The sequence below is a fragment of the Eleutherodactylus coqui genome, chromosome 10, assembly GCF_035609145.1.
Source record: "Eleutherodactylus coqui strain aEleCoq1 chromosome 10, aEleCoq1.hap1, whole genome shotgun sequence".
NCBI classification, from domain to species: Eukaryota; Metazoa; Chordata; class Amphibia; order Anura; family Eleutherodactylidae; genus Eleutherodactylus; species Eleutherodactylus coqui.
The window spans coordinates 17,588,957-17,602,722 of NC_089846.1; the positions used below are offsets into that span (position 1 = coordinate 17,588,957).

Below are 13,766 nucleotides of genomic sequence, written 5' to 3' on the forward strand. Positions count from 1 at the left end.
AGATTGCAGATCACTCCTCAATAAGGACCACTAAAGAGACCACTGCACAATACCGAATCTGTGGACTACTGAACAGCAATAACCGGTGAGGGGGGTTACTTAGACCGGGACAGCACCAAACCTGTCTAGAACGATGTGGCCTGTAGGAACACAACACTCTTCATAAGAGTTATACACTGTGATGTAGGGACAAGCGAGGCGCTACTTGCCGACTTACCGGTATGACACTTGCGGTACGATTAGCAGATATCATATCTGGGATTTACAAACATGGCCAAAAAAAAGAGCCGTGACAGCCCAACACTTAAATCGCCTACCCTACCCCTAATTTCTGACCTTCGTGGCCACTGCTGATTAACCTGGTATCTTCTGGCAGCCCGTTCAGCAGTTGTCATGAGCTGCCATACTCATTGTTATACTCACAATGGATCTCTTGCCATGTAGGTTCCCAGGCAGGTCATGACAACCTGTGAATGAAATCAAGACGCTTATGTCATATCTTAAAAGTCAGAATGCCATAACTTCTCACACATTTTCAGGCAGAGCCAAACCCGGCTCAAAACGCGTCAAACGTTCTGTGCCATTCCAACTTTTACGATATCGGATACATTTCTTGAGTTTCGGTTCTGGAGTGCTGGTCCCCCCTTATATCCTATGTTGTCCAACAAGTGGCCCGTCTATCCAATATCACATTCTATGTGACTGACAACTGGATTTTAATCTCTGGCAGCGGGGGAAGTATTCCAATTTTTTTTGTCAAAGGGGTATTCCCAAAATTAACTTTAATCACCTACCCATAGGATAAGTGATAAAAGTCTGAAAAGTGTGGGTCTCACCACGGAGAGCTCACCAATCCCAAGAACAGGGATCCTGTAATCCCGTATCACTGCCTTCTAATCACTGCACCACTTGTGAGGAGGAGACTGTACTGAGTGGCGGCCGATCGCGCACAGTGCCACTCCATTCATCATCAACGGGAAGACCCAAGATGGCCGAGTGCTTGTACTCAGCTATTTCCGTCAGCCTCAGTGAAATAAATGGAGTGGCACCGAATACACTTGACCACCACTCTAGTCAATCTATTGCACACTGTAAGGGGGGGGGGGGGGGGTAGTGATCTCACAGTGAGGCGCAGAGGGGACATGGAATCCCCATTCTCAGGATCATGGGGGTCTCAGCAATATAAGCATCACCAACCTGCTTTTTATCACTATCCTATGGATAGGTGATAAAAGTAAATTTTGGGAATACCCTTTTAACCTCTGCTTGAGACCAGTAAGAGCAAGCGGACTGCAAGAGCTACCACAAGATACCAGTTGAACCCTTTGAATTGGTAGTAACTAGAAATGAGCGAGTATACTTGCTAAGGCACATTACTCGAGCGAGTAGTGCCTTAGCCGAGCATCTCCCTGCTCGTCTCTAAAGATTCGGGGGCTGGTGGGGAGCGGCGGGTGAGATAGGGAGGAACAGAGGGGAGATCTCTCTCTTACCTGCGCCGGCCCCGAAATCTTTAGAGACGAGCGGGGAGATACTCGGCTAAGGCACTACTCGCTCGAGTAACATGCCTTAGCGAGTATACTCGCTCATCTCTAGTAGGAACCACATAAATGAACATTTTTGGGATATGGTGAGCACCTCCACTCCAGGTAACAGCTGGATTTTAGCCTTTGTCCAGTGTCTCTTAAACATGATCGCTTAATATTGTAATACATTTGAAAAAGTGCCATAAGGTCTTTGCGCACGATACTGAAGATACAAGGATCCGACCCGGATCCCTCATACTTATTACAAACATGGCCTCTGAGTATTGCAATAAAAAGGTTTTCTACGGTGCATTGTATATTACAGTGCCATCTAAATAAAGGTGCAACTAGTTTTCTTTAAAATAAAAATGCAAAAAAAACAAAATATATATAAAACCATAAAATTCACATGTTCTGTGTTATAAACTAGAGCTTATTCCCGGTAGAGAAGCAAAATGATAGGTCAAGTACAGCTTCTGTTTCTCACCATCTAAAAGGTACTTTACAGGGGGCGATTATCGCCCAAATTCTCGTAGAAAACAGTGAATTCGGACAGTAAACGTCCCGTGTACACATGGCAGCCAATGGGGGAATGAGCGAGAAATCACTCACTTGTTGGGAGTTGTTTGGTTTTTAGCAAAACTAAAAACCAAGCGACTATCGGCCAGTGAAGACAGGAGCCGCTCAGTGTTTGAGTAACTCCCATTTACTGCGAATGGAGGCTGATGGTCCGCAACGACCCCCTCCCCTCCGTCTCCACTCACTTGAGCGATAGTCAAATGACAGTCCGTGGGATGGCTGTTGAGCGCTTATGCGCCTGACAGTCGTCCCATATACAGCGACCTTAAGCATGGATGAGATAAGACTACCAGACAGAATTCACGGAACAGGACCCAGTGGATGGAGAGGATGCCCTGGCTCAGAATTTGGTGCTTGCTATTGCGATTTAGAGAAAAATAATCCAAAGCCTTAGTAGTGCAGATGAAAAGGGGTCAGATCACAACTTTTAACAAGCAATAACAGGGAGTTTTCGATAAAACCATTAATGGAATCTTCACCCAAAAAAATATTTTTGGATCCATTTTTTGAGTTTTCTAAAATTCAACCAAAAAATAAATAACATTTTATGCCAATTCGTGACACAGAATACTAGAATAGCAGCTAGAAATACATAATGAGAAAGTAAAATTATTACAAGAACCCCTAACTCACTTAGACCACCCCTTTTCACATACCCCATTATGGCATAATGTTATAGAGGGGTTCTCCTGCTCCAGGGACTCATTTTATGAGCCAGAACAGCCAGCCATTAACAAGTAGCTTTTGCTCTGGCATCCCAGCATGTCCATATATTGCATGATCTGCCATTTATTCAGCTGGCATGTAATACTACTTTTCCACACTAGTGGCCACTGCAGAAAAACTGCATAGCTGGGTGCAACATTGGCGAGACAGACTGATCTCAGGGTCAGCTTAATTTCCAAAAGAGGTTGCCTTCATGAAATAGCCACATTCATGGGGATGCCTGCTGTATGGGAGGGCCCCTATTATTTTTTGTTATCTTGTCTTAAAATACGTCACATATTCCTGTAGCTTTGACCCTAGTAATACTCCATCACCTTTGCATGTGAAGTTGGTTATTTAGCTCTTACTACAAGAGCAGGCACCAAATTAAAATCAGTATTGCGGACTCTCTAATTTGCTTATTGCTTGCTCATATTTTTATAGTGTTTGCTGAGCCAAGTGGGATGGTCAGAGGCTTCTCGATATACACAAGTATACAAAGACAGAGGCAGATTTAGCTCTCGGCCTGGGCTGGCTCTCCTTTCGAAGCATGGTAGGACTTGGTACAAGACGTAACGTGCCGGTGAAAACTGTCCCGCCACATAAAGCGCTTGCCACATATATTACACTCGTAAGGCTTAATCCCAGTATGTATCTTCATGTGGCCTACCAAGTGATGCTTCATTTTGAACTTCTTACCGCAGACCCCACATCCATAAGGTCGCAGGCCAAGGTGCATGCTCATGTGTCTATCCCGCTGGCTTTTGTGTGTAAAGCTTTTCCCGCACTGGCAAGGATACAGTTTATAAACAACTGCAGTAAAGCCAGAGGATGAGTTTTCTTCTTTGATACCTGTAGAAACGTCTAGGCCTTCCCCAAAGCCTCCTGAGGTGTTTTCTGCGTCGTGTCCCTCAAGATTTTCTTCACGTTCTCCTGTAAACTCTCCCATAGAAGCCCCATAAAAATCAACATGGTCGTTATAACGGGTGGTGTTGTTGTTGCTGCTGCTGCTACTGTGTCCTTCCGTCTCTGCAACCTTCTTATTGCAGAAGTCAAAACTGTCTACGACACTTGAAGACTGGATTGGAGGATCAGTCTGTGTTAAGTTGACAGACTCAGAGACATGGTCCTCAAAGGCTGGATGCGTCTCCACACTTTCACATTCCTGGTCAAACCTTTCCGGCTTTACATGGACCCATCGTTTGTGAGACATGATGCTTGGCTTGATGTACAGAGGACGAGAGTAGTGATAATCAGCGCTGTCGCTGGCACCTTCTTCACCGTCTTGGCTGGTCATCTCTGTACTCAACTGGTCATGTTCGGTGGAAGAGTTGCTGGGCAGATACTCGTGTTCGGTGAGTTGTGAAGACAGTTCATCATCTTTTGGGCTTTCTTCTTCAGTCTCACCATCTCGTATCTCTTCGCCCTTCCTGAAGTCTGGTTGGACACACGTTCCAAGCTCGAAGCTTTCACAGAGACCATTGTAGTTGCTGCTGCTGGGAGACTGATGGTCATTGCTGAGATTGGATTTCTGACACAGAAGCGTTGGATTACCTTCCAGGAGCTCTGTACACTTGTCTACCACATGCCACATCTGAAGGAAACTTGCCGCAGTCAGATAACTCACAATCTCATGAGGAGGCAATGCCAGCCTTCCAGTGTATGAGGACAAAAGGATGTTCTCAAAGACCCTAGGATTCATGACATCAGGAAGTACCACTCTCCTACTATTTTTAAGCAAAACCTGGTCGCAAAAGTAGGGGGAGCTGGCTGCCAAAACAGCTTTGTGGGCTCGGAAGAGGTGGCCTTGTACCACAATGGAAATGTCACATAACTGTCCCAATTGGCGCTGCTGATTCAACTTCTGAAGGATGGTATTTGAGAAATCTGGAAATTCAACACGGAATAAGCTCATTCCAGGCTCCATGTCATTAGAAGTGCTCTGTGGTTCTACAAGGAAGAAAACACATAGCTGGTGAACACCCTCAATTGGTTCAATAGGTACAGAGATAAACGCACTTACCTTTGTCTATCCTGTTCATTGACCGATATAGAACCATGAAAGAACAATTGAACGATACAAGAAGATACTGCGAACAAGCCCCCGTATGGTCATTACTGCATTCCATTTGTACCAGTACTACAGAGTTTGTTTCCTAACTAGAGATGAGTGAGTATACTCGCTAAGGCACATTACTCGAGCTTAGTAGTGCCTTAGCCGAGTATCTCCCCGCTCGTCTCTAAAGATTCGGGGACCGGCGTGGGTGACAGGTGAGTTGCGGCGGGCAGAGAGGGAGAGAGAGATCTCCCCTCCGTTCCTCCCCGCTCTCCTCTGCCGCTCCCCGAATCTTTAGAGATGAGCGGGAGATACTTGGCTAAGGCACTACTCGCTCATCTCTATTCATAACCCTTATACAGAATGTTATAGCAAGCTTTCGGATCTTCTATGGACCCTTCGTCAGGCTTAGTGTTTCACTAAGCCTGACAAAGGGTCCATAGAAGATCTGAAAGCTTGCAATAACATCATGTATTTTTGTTAGCCATTAAAGGGTATCATATCAACAAGATTACTTGGTTTCTCTTACTGAGAAAAGTCACACTTTGCTCTACTGGCGAACACCGTGCCAACCCTTTTTTTTCATAACTCTTCACATAGCAAACTTGGCCAACTAATACTCAGATGATTAAAGGGTTATACTTCTAGCCCCCATAGACTGAAGCACTGCCTCTTAGGTGCGTGAGAGGAATAAAGAAGTTGTCCAGGGATACTCTCCCACCAGATTTAACATCAGGCATGGAGAGTTGCAACTGCAAGGTGGGCAGAACAGTTGTTGGTGCAATCGCCCAATGCCCAGCGAGTATTGGGCATGAGTTTAGTTAATCAAAACAGGGCTCACTGGGTGTTGAATTGTTGCCTTGAGAACTATCCTGCCAGTGCCAAGTTGTGTCTCTCCACGCCCGAAGTCAGATTGGGCAGGAGATTGCCCAGACAACCCCTTTTTATGTTCAACCTCAATTTCCTGGTTCAGAAAATGGGAGTCAAGAGCTGCAGAATTTGTCAATAACATAAGTGACATAATTTAGCAAAAACATAAAAAGGCAACTGCATGGCATTGTATGCATTAACTAAGATGAGAGACGTTCTAAAGAAGAAATTACACCCCTTGAGTCTTAACCCCTTGAGTGGCACGCCCGGAAATTTTCCGGGACGAGCTCCACTGCTCATAGCGATACAGCCCGGAAGATTTCCGGGCTATGTATCACTACGGGAGCTGCAGAGCACAATGCCACAAGCTGTGACAGTGTGCTCTGCCTGCACAGACCCACAGAGAACAAAGCAAGGGCTTTGAAAAACCAGCAGAAGATATTGCAGATATGTCGGCAATCTCCTGCACTGGTTTGTTTACAGGTTGCCATAGAGACCATCGGCTTGTCAGAAGCAAGCCGATGGTCTCTGTGGCAGGGAGAGCTTGGTGCTTGGCTGTCAGAGGACAGCTAGGTACTAGCTCTTACAGCAGAGATCAGAGAAAACCTCCGATCTCTGCTGTGTTAACCCTTTACATGCTGCAGTCTATGTGACTGCAGCATGTAAAGGGCTGTCACCATCGGACCCCCGGAATGTGATCAGGGGTCCTGATGGGTCCCTGTGGAAGTCCCCTAAAGGGACAAAAAAAAAAAAAAAAGTCAAAAAATTATTAAAAAAAAAATAAACACTTGTCTCCCTTTTCTTTGTAAAAAATCAAAAATACAATCACACATGTGGTATCCATGCGTCGTAATGACCCAGAGAAGGAAGTTAATGCATTATTTAACCCCTTAATGACATGGCCCCTTTTTTTCTTTTTTCCCCATTTCTTTTGTTCCTCTCCCCTGTTTAAAAAATCACAACTTGTTCCGCAAAAAACAAGCCCTCATATGGCCATGTCAATGGAAAAATGAAAAAGTTATGGCTCTTGAGACGCAACTGCAAAATTAGTTGAAATTCAATGATTAGACCATTTTAAAAAACCTGCCCTGGTGGGCACGACAGGGTGCTAGGAAACCCGCCACTCAAGGGGTTAAAGGGGGTTGACCCACTTCTAGCCGTCTTGCGGCAGGAAGCAGACAGCTCTGCACATCGAACAGTGGCCTGGGTTGATATTGAAGACTGAACTCTATTGAAGTGAGTGGGGCTCAGCCTGAAGTATCATCCCAGACCCCAGCGCAATGCACAGAGCTGTCTGCCTCCTGCAGCAAAACAGCTAACAGTGGAGCAACCCCTTTAAAGGGTCAAAGTCCACACTGTATGGCCCCCTGCACACGGGTGGAAGTTCTGCGGCGGGATTTCCCACAGAATTTCCGCCCCTGCCCGCCTGCATAGAATTGCACTGCAGAATGCAATCCTATGCAGACGGCCGTGATTTGTACACGGAGAAAACAAATCGCGGCATGCTCTATTTCTGTGCAGGTCTCGCAGAGGCCCACACAGAAATATCACTCCCGGCGCTCCGGCTCTGCTCTGCGCATGCGCTGGCATCTCAGAGCCGGAGCCACGGGAGGAGGTGAGACACGCACTGATCCCTGCAGGAGCACGGGTCGGGTCCCGCTGCGAGATTTCTCGCATGGGATCCGACCTGGCCTTGTGCAGGCCTATGTTTGATAATGGATCTGTTCATATATTCGCAAAACTAAAATTAAAAGGAGACAGCTCCTATCCATAAGGCCGAATGAGACAGATGTCTGTAATAAGGGGTGGGGTACCTGAGCAAGGCCCCCAGAATGGAAAGTCTTAGGCCGCCTGCACATGGGCGGAAATCCAGCGGGATTTCCGCCACTGAAAGTTTGCATAGGAGTGCATTACAATACGCACTCCTATGCAGACGGCCACGCGAAATGTCACGCGGCAAACCGCGACATGTCCTATTTTTGTGCGGGGCACGCTCTCACCCGGCCGCCGGCTCCGGTCTGCGCATGCGCCGGCTGCGCCGCAGCCGGCACATCAAAGAGCCGGGGCTGCCAGGCGCGGGTGAGTACGCGCTCGTCTCTGCAGGCGCTCGGGTCGGGTCCCGCGGCGAGAATTGTCGCTGCCGGATCCGACCCGCTTGTCAGCAGGCGGCCTTAGGAGGACTCTCCTTACCTCCAACATATTATAGAGACTCGCTGGAGGGTTCCTTGCTGGTGAGGACGACCCTCCAGTAAGAAGTAACTGGGTACCAAGCTAGCTGTACACTTCAGTCGCTCCTATTACAGAATTACCTATAGTTGATTAGTGAAAATTCCCATCATGCAGTTCAGGCAGACATCCCTCCATGTTTTGGAATTGGCAGAGCCGGTATGGTCACCTAGCACTGGACGGACATGACAATAATACTGACTGACCTACTGTGCAGACATGAATAAGCCGCGTACTTCCTGCGGGGCCAACGTGCAATCACATTTTCCAGCTAAATCCACCTCCACAAGTGCAATATCTGTGAAATCAGAAGTGGAAAATCATAAAACAGTTAATGAGCAAGAAGTAATGCTGTCACACACAGTATATAGTTCTATGGGTCTCTGGTCACAGCACAATTGGGTCAAACATTAAGGCCTCATGCCCACGGCGGACTCTGCCAGCAGAATATCACAGCAGAGTCTAACACGGCGCCCCCCCCCCAAAACACCATACTCACCTCTCCGGATCCACCGCGCGAGTCCCGTCCGGCGAGCATGTGCAGTGAAGTGCATGACGCGCTGGCGGTGGACGGTGACACGTAATCACGCGATACTTCCACTGTGCTCACAGTGGAAGTATTGCGTGACGAACGGCTTTCATCAACTACAATAGAAGCCGAAGGCGCGTTTTTTCACGGCAATTAGGCCTTATGCCCACAGCCGCGTCGGACTCCGCCAGCAGAATATTGAAGCGGAGTCCGACACGGCGCCCCCCAAAAACCCCATACTCACTGCTTCGGATCCACCGCGCGAATCCCATCTGGCGAGCTGGCGCGCCGGCGGTGGACGGTGACGCGTAATCACGCAATACTTCCGCGGTGCTCACGATTTTCTGCAGCAATTAGAACATGCCGCGATTTCTTTCACACTATGGAATTCCGCAGCGTGAACATTGAGCTATTAGGTTCGATAGGACCTAATAGCTGCGGGATAACGCCGCGGATTTCCGCCGTGTAGAACATGGCAGAAATCCGACCGTGGGCATTAGCCCTAAGTCATGTATAGTAGAAGCCTGAGGCATGCTTACATGTCAACATCATCCCCACACCGGGTATTTCATGAGTCTTCATAGTATTGCTTATATATACAGTCCTTCTGCAGACCTGTGTGTCTCCATGGTTACAGACTACAAATAAACCCTGAGTAGTCGGATCCTGCAGTAATGTTGTACCCCTTGCTGTCTATCCCCTACTTCATGCAAACATGCATTCAGTAAGATTGGTAGGGAACAGACGGAAGGGCATATACCATGACCACAGGATCTGACTATACAGGGACGGTTTGAAGTCTGCGACCACAGACACACGGAGGAGGTCCGCAATTAGTTGCTTCATGTGTAATTAGATGCATTGGAGCAATAGAATACCACAACAGTGGATATAGGCTTTAATGTATACTTTTATAGATAAGCATGTTGGAGAAGAAGAACTCCGCCTCTCAAAATCCTACACCCCAAAGGTTATACAAGACCCACCCGACCATTAAAACAAGGTCATGATAGGAGGTCCATGCATTGTTGGGCCTCGAGCGGAGTGAGTCAGACTGGGTGTGAACCGCTATTAATGTAAAGCCATTTAGACGGAACGATTACTGCGCAAAATTCATCCAAATTGACAAAAATGCACAATAATCGTTACGTCTGAATGCAGAACATTCTTTACTTTTCGTTTGTCGCTCCCTTTCAACCACATAAAAATCATCGCTGGATCGCCGAATTCTCGCTGCATGTAAACGCTCCACGTGGAAGCGAGAATCCAGCGATAGTCAGCGGTGACCGGCCGGTATAACCGCTCTGCACAGCCGCTAACTTAGCGGTGACATCAGCGCTTGTGCAGTCGTTCAGCCGGCAGTCGTCCCGTATAAATGAAGCGTTCGGGTCCTTTTACACGTAGCGATGAATCGCTGGAACGACTGCATGAGGACTTAGTGGTTCACTTGGGTTACATTTTTTAATCCTTTGGCTTGTTCAGTCCATTGTTGGTCTGCCAGGGGAGTCATATGGGCCATCTTGGATCTGCTAATGACTCAATCAGTGATGGGCAACCTCTGCTTCCTGCTTAAGGAGAGCGATGATCACCCGACACTCGGTCACGTGAGCACCGCAGCCATTCACAGGTCGGCCGGGTGGGTCACGTGAGCACCGCAGCCATTCACAGGTCGGCCGGGTGGGTCACGTGAGCACCGCAGCCATTCACAGGTCGGCCGAGTGGGTCACGTGAGCACCGCAGCCATTCCCCGGTCGGCCGGGTCGATCACGTGAGCACCGCAGCCATTCCCCGGTCGGCCGGGTCGATCACGTGAGCACCGCAGCCATTCACCGGTCGGCCGGGTCGGTCACGTGAGCACCGCAGCCATTCACCGATCGGCCGGGTCGGTCACGTGAGCACCGCAGCCATTCACCGATCGGCCGGGTCGGTCACGTGAGCACCGCAGCCATTCACCGATCGGCCGGGTCGGTCACGTGAGCACCGCAGCCATTCACCGATCGGCCGGGTCGGTCACGTGAGCACCGCAGCCATTCACCGATCGGCCGGGTCGGTCACGTGAGCACCGCAGCCATTCACCGATCGGCCGGGTCGGTCACGTGAGCACCGCAGCCATTCACCGATCGGCCGGGTCGGTCACGTGAGCACCGCAGCCATTCACCGATCGGCCGGGTCGGTCACGTGAGCACCGCAGCCATTCACCGATCGGCCGGGTCGGTCACGTGAGCACCGCAGCCATTCACAGGTCGGCCGGGTGGGTCACGTGAGCACCGCAGCCATTCACCGGTCGGCCGGGTGGGTCACGTGAGCACCGCAGCCATTCCCCGGTCGGCCGGGTGGGTCACGTGAGCACCGCAGCCATTCACCGGTCGGCCGGGTCGGTCACGTGAGCACCGCAGCCATTCACCGGTCGGCCGGGTCGGTCACGTGAGCACCGCAGCCATTCACCGATCGGCCGGGTCGGTCACGTGAGCACCGCAGCCATTCACCGGTCGGCCGGGTCGATCACGTGAGCGCCGCAGCCATTCACCGGTCGGCCGGGTCGGTCACGTGAGCGCCGCAGCCATTCACCGGTCGGCCGGGTCGGTCACGTGAGCGCCGCAGCCATTCACCGGTCGGCCGGGTCGGTCACGTGAGCGCCGCAGCCATTCACCGGTCGGCCGGGTCGGTCACGTGAGCGCCGCAGCCATTCACCGGTCGGCCGGGTCGGTCACGTGAGCGCCGCAGCCATTCACCGGTCGGCCGGGTCGGTCACGTGAGCGCCGCAGCCATTCACCGGTCGGCCGGGTCGGTCACGTGAGCGCCGCAGCCATTCACCGGTCGGCCGGGTCGGTCACGTGAGCGCCGCAGCCATTCACCGGTCGGCCGGGTCGGTCACGTGAGCGCCGCAGCCATTCACCGGTCGGCCGGGTCGGTCACGTGAGCGCCGCAGCCATTCACCGGTCGGCCGGGTCGGTCACGTGAGCGCCGCAGCCATTCACCGAAAACCGTAACAGTCGGCATGTGGATTTTGTCTGCAATGTGTAAACCCAGACAGATCTCGCATGGATGACGGCGCCGTAGGATAAGCCCTCACAAATGCTTCTGTCCGGCGAGTCCTGCAGTCATGGCTTCCATTAAACCAACGTTCCCCCCTGACTTATAAAGGGGTCCGCCCTGGTTCAATCATACCGTCTGCAAAAATAGTCATGCGCAATTCTGGTCATTGAGCGAAACCTTAAAACCCCTGAGGGAGCCACAAGCGCCGCCATCATTGTGCGAGTACATTTGGAGTATACATGCGGGAACGCTCTCAGATTGTGCGCTGGCTGTAGCCGTAAGCGTTCATTGCCCAGACGTACGTCATCGGGGGTCCTTCTGAGGCAACTTCAGGGGGCGCACTAATTTTTTCTACTTTACTGAAAAGCGTCGACCGCAAACGCATCCAGCTTACAGGCTTCTATATAGGTGCTACGGGGAACGGATGTGACTCTATAGTATACGGGGTCTAAGGCGAGCGCGCCGCGGTGTACGGGGAGAGCGCCGCGGTATAAAGGTAGGGCGCCGGGTATACCTGGTGGCCGCCATGCTATAAGGGGGCACACGTCGTAGTATACCGGGAGCGCGCCGGGGTATGGGGGGGTGCGCGCCGGGGTATAGGGGGGGGGGAGCGCGCCGGGGTATGGGGGGGGGGGAGCGCGCCGGGGTATGGGGGGGGGGGAGCGCGCCGGGGTATAGGGGGGGGGGAGCGCGCCGGGGTATAGGGGGGGGGGAGCGCGCCGGGGTATAGGGGGGGGGGAGCGCGCCGGGGTATAGGGGGGGGGGGGAGCGCGCCGGGGTATAGGGGGGGGGGGAGCGCGCCGGGGTATAGGGGGGGGGGAGCGCGCCGGGGTATAGGGGGGGGAGCGCGCCGGGGTATAGGGGGGGGAGCGCGCCGGGGTATAGGGGGGGGGAGCGCGCCGGGGTATAGGAGGGGAGCGCGCCGGGGTATAGGAGGGGAGCGCGCCGGGGTATAGGAGGGGAGCGCGCCGGGGTATAGGAGGGGAGCGCGCCGGGGTATAGGAGGGGAGCGCGCCGGGGTATAGGAGGGGAGCGCGCCGGGGTATAGGAGGGGAGCGCGCCGGGGTATAGAGGGGAGCGCGCCGGGGTATAAAGGGAGGGCGCTGGGGTATACAGTGTGCCCGCGCTGTGGCATAAGGGGAGCGCGCTGTGGCATACCGGGTGGTATAAGGGGTGCCCGTTGTGGCATAAGGGGAGCGTGCCGTGGCATACTGGGTGGTATAAGGGAGCGGGCGCCATGGTATAAGGGGTGCCCGTAGTGGCATAAGGGGAATGTGACGTGGCATACCGGGTGCCCACAATGGCATAAGGTGTGCGCGCCGTGGTATAAGGGGTGCCCGTAGTGGCATAAGGGGAACGTGACGTGGCATACCGGGTGCCCGCAATGGTATAAGGCGTGAGCGCCGTGGTATAAGGGGTGTATGCGTCGGGGGTTTTCATTCAGTACAAGCGTTGGGGAGTTTCCCTGATGTATATGCTGAGCGTACATTAATAGCGTGCTGTAACTATGGCGGTACATCCGCCCTGCAGCGCCCGTCTGCGGTTCATTCACTTGCAGCGCTATTCTTGGCAGCAATATATGTAAATAGCGCGCGGTCCGTAAACATCACAGAACGAGTCCTATACGTCTAACAACCACACAATGGCACATACTACGGGGAACCAAGCAGGTACATCACATGGATGAGGATACCAGCCAGCCAGCTGCACAGCCCGGTAGATAGAGCGCTACAGCGGGCACGGCGTCAGTTTAATGTCTCCATCTTCCACCAGTATCTACATTTATACACAGATCCGCCGCCCTCTCGGTACCTGTCCCGGCCGCGGCCCCTCCTCATAGCTCAGCCCGGGATACGGACCCCTCCAGCCGCCGGAAGTGCTCACATCGCTCTCAGGCCGCGACTGACAGCAGCACTTCCGCATCTGCCGCTCGGAGCCACGCCTCTTCCGGCCTGCGTGTAACGCTTTCACCGCTGGGAGGAGGGAGGGCTTGTGCCTGTAGCTCCGCCCCTCAGCAGTGGTTACCTGGAGACGGAGGGTGCTGGGGAAATACATGCTGGCAGTTGTAGTTACAGACAATGGCGGCCCAGGCCCCTTCACACACATCATATATATATATATATATACACAATGGCAGCCCAGGCCCCTTCACACACATCATATATATATATATATATACACAATGGCGGCCCAGGCCCCTTCACACACACATCATATATATATATGCACACAATGGCGGCCC

General features: G+C 51.9%; 1 protein-coding gene across 1 annotated transcript; it reads right to left on the reverse strand.

Moving 5' to 3' along the window:
• Positions 1–1,586: 1,586 nt before the first annotated feature.
• Positions 1,587–8,261, reverse strand: ZBTB43 (zinc finger and BTB domain containing 43). The gene is made up of 2 exons (XM_066580420.1): positions 8,166–8,261; positions 1,587–4,757 (listed from the first exon to the last, which is right to left on the reverse strand). Exon 2 carries the CDS (start codon positions 4,732–4,734, stop codon positions 3,322–3,324), a length of 1,413 nt encoding a protein of 470 aa, XP_066436517.1. The 5' UTR covers positions 4,735–4,757; positions 8,166–8,261; the 3' UTR covers positions 1,587–3,321.
• Between the last annotated feature and the right edge of the window lie 5,505 nt (positions 8,262–13,766).

What these genes read in the sequence shown, in the direction of transcription:
- ZBTB43 (XM_066580420.1), bottom strand. Translation starts at nt 4,734, where the DNA reads ATGGAGCCTGGAATGAGCTTATTCCGTGTTGAATTTCCAGATTTCTCA.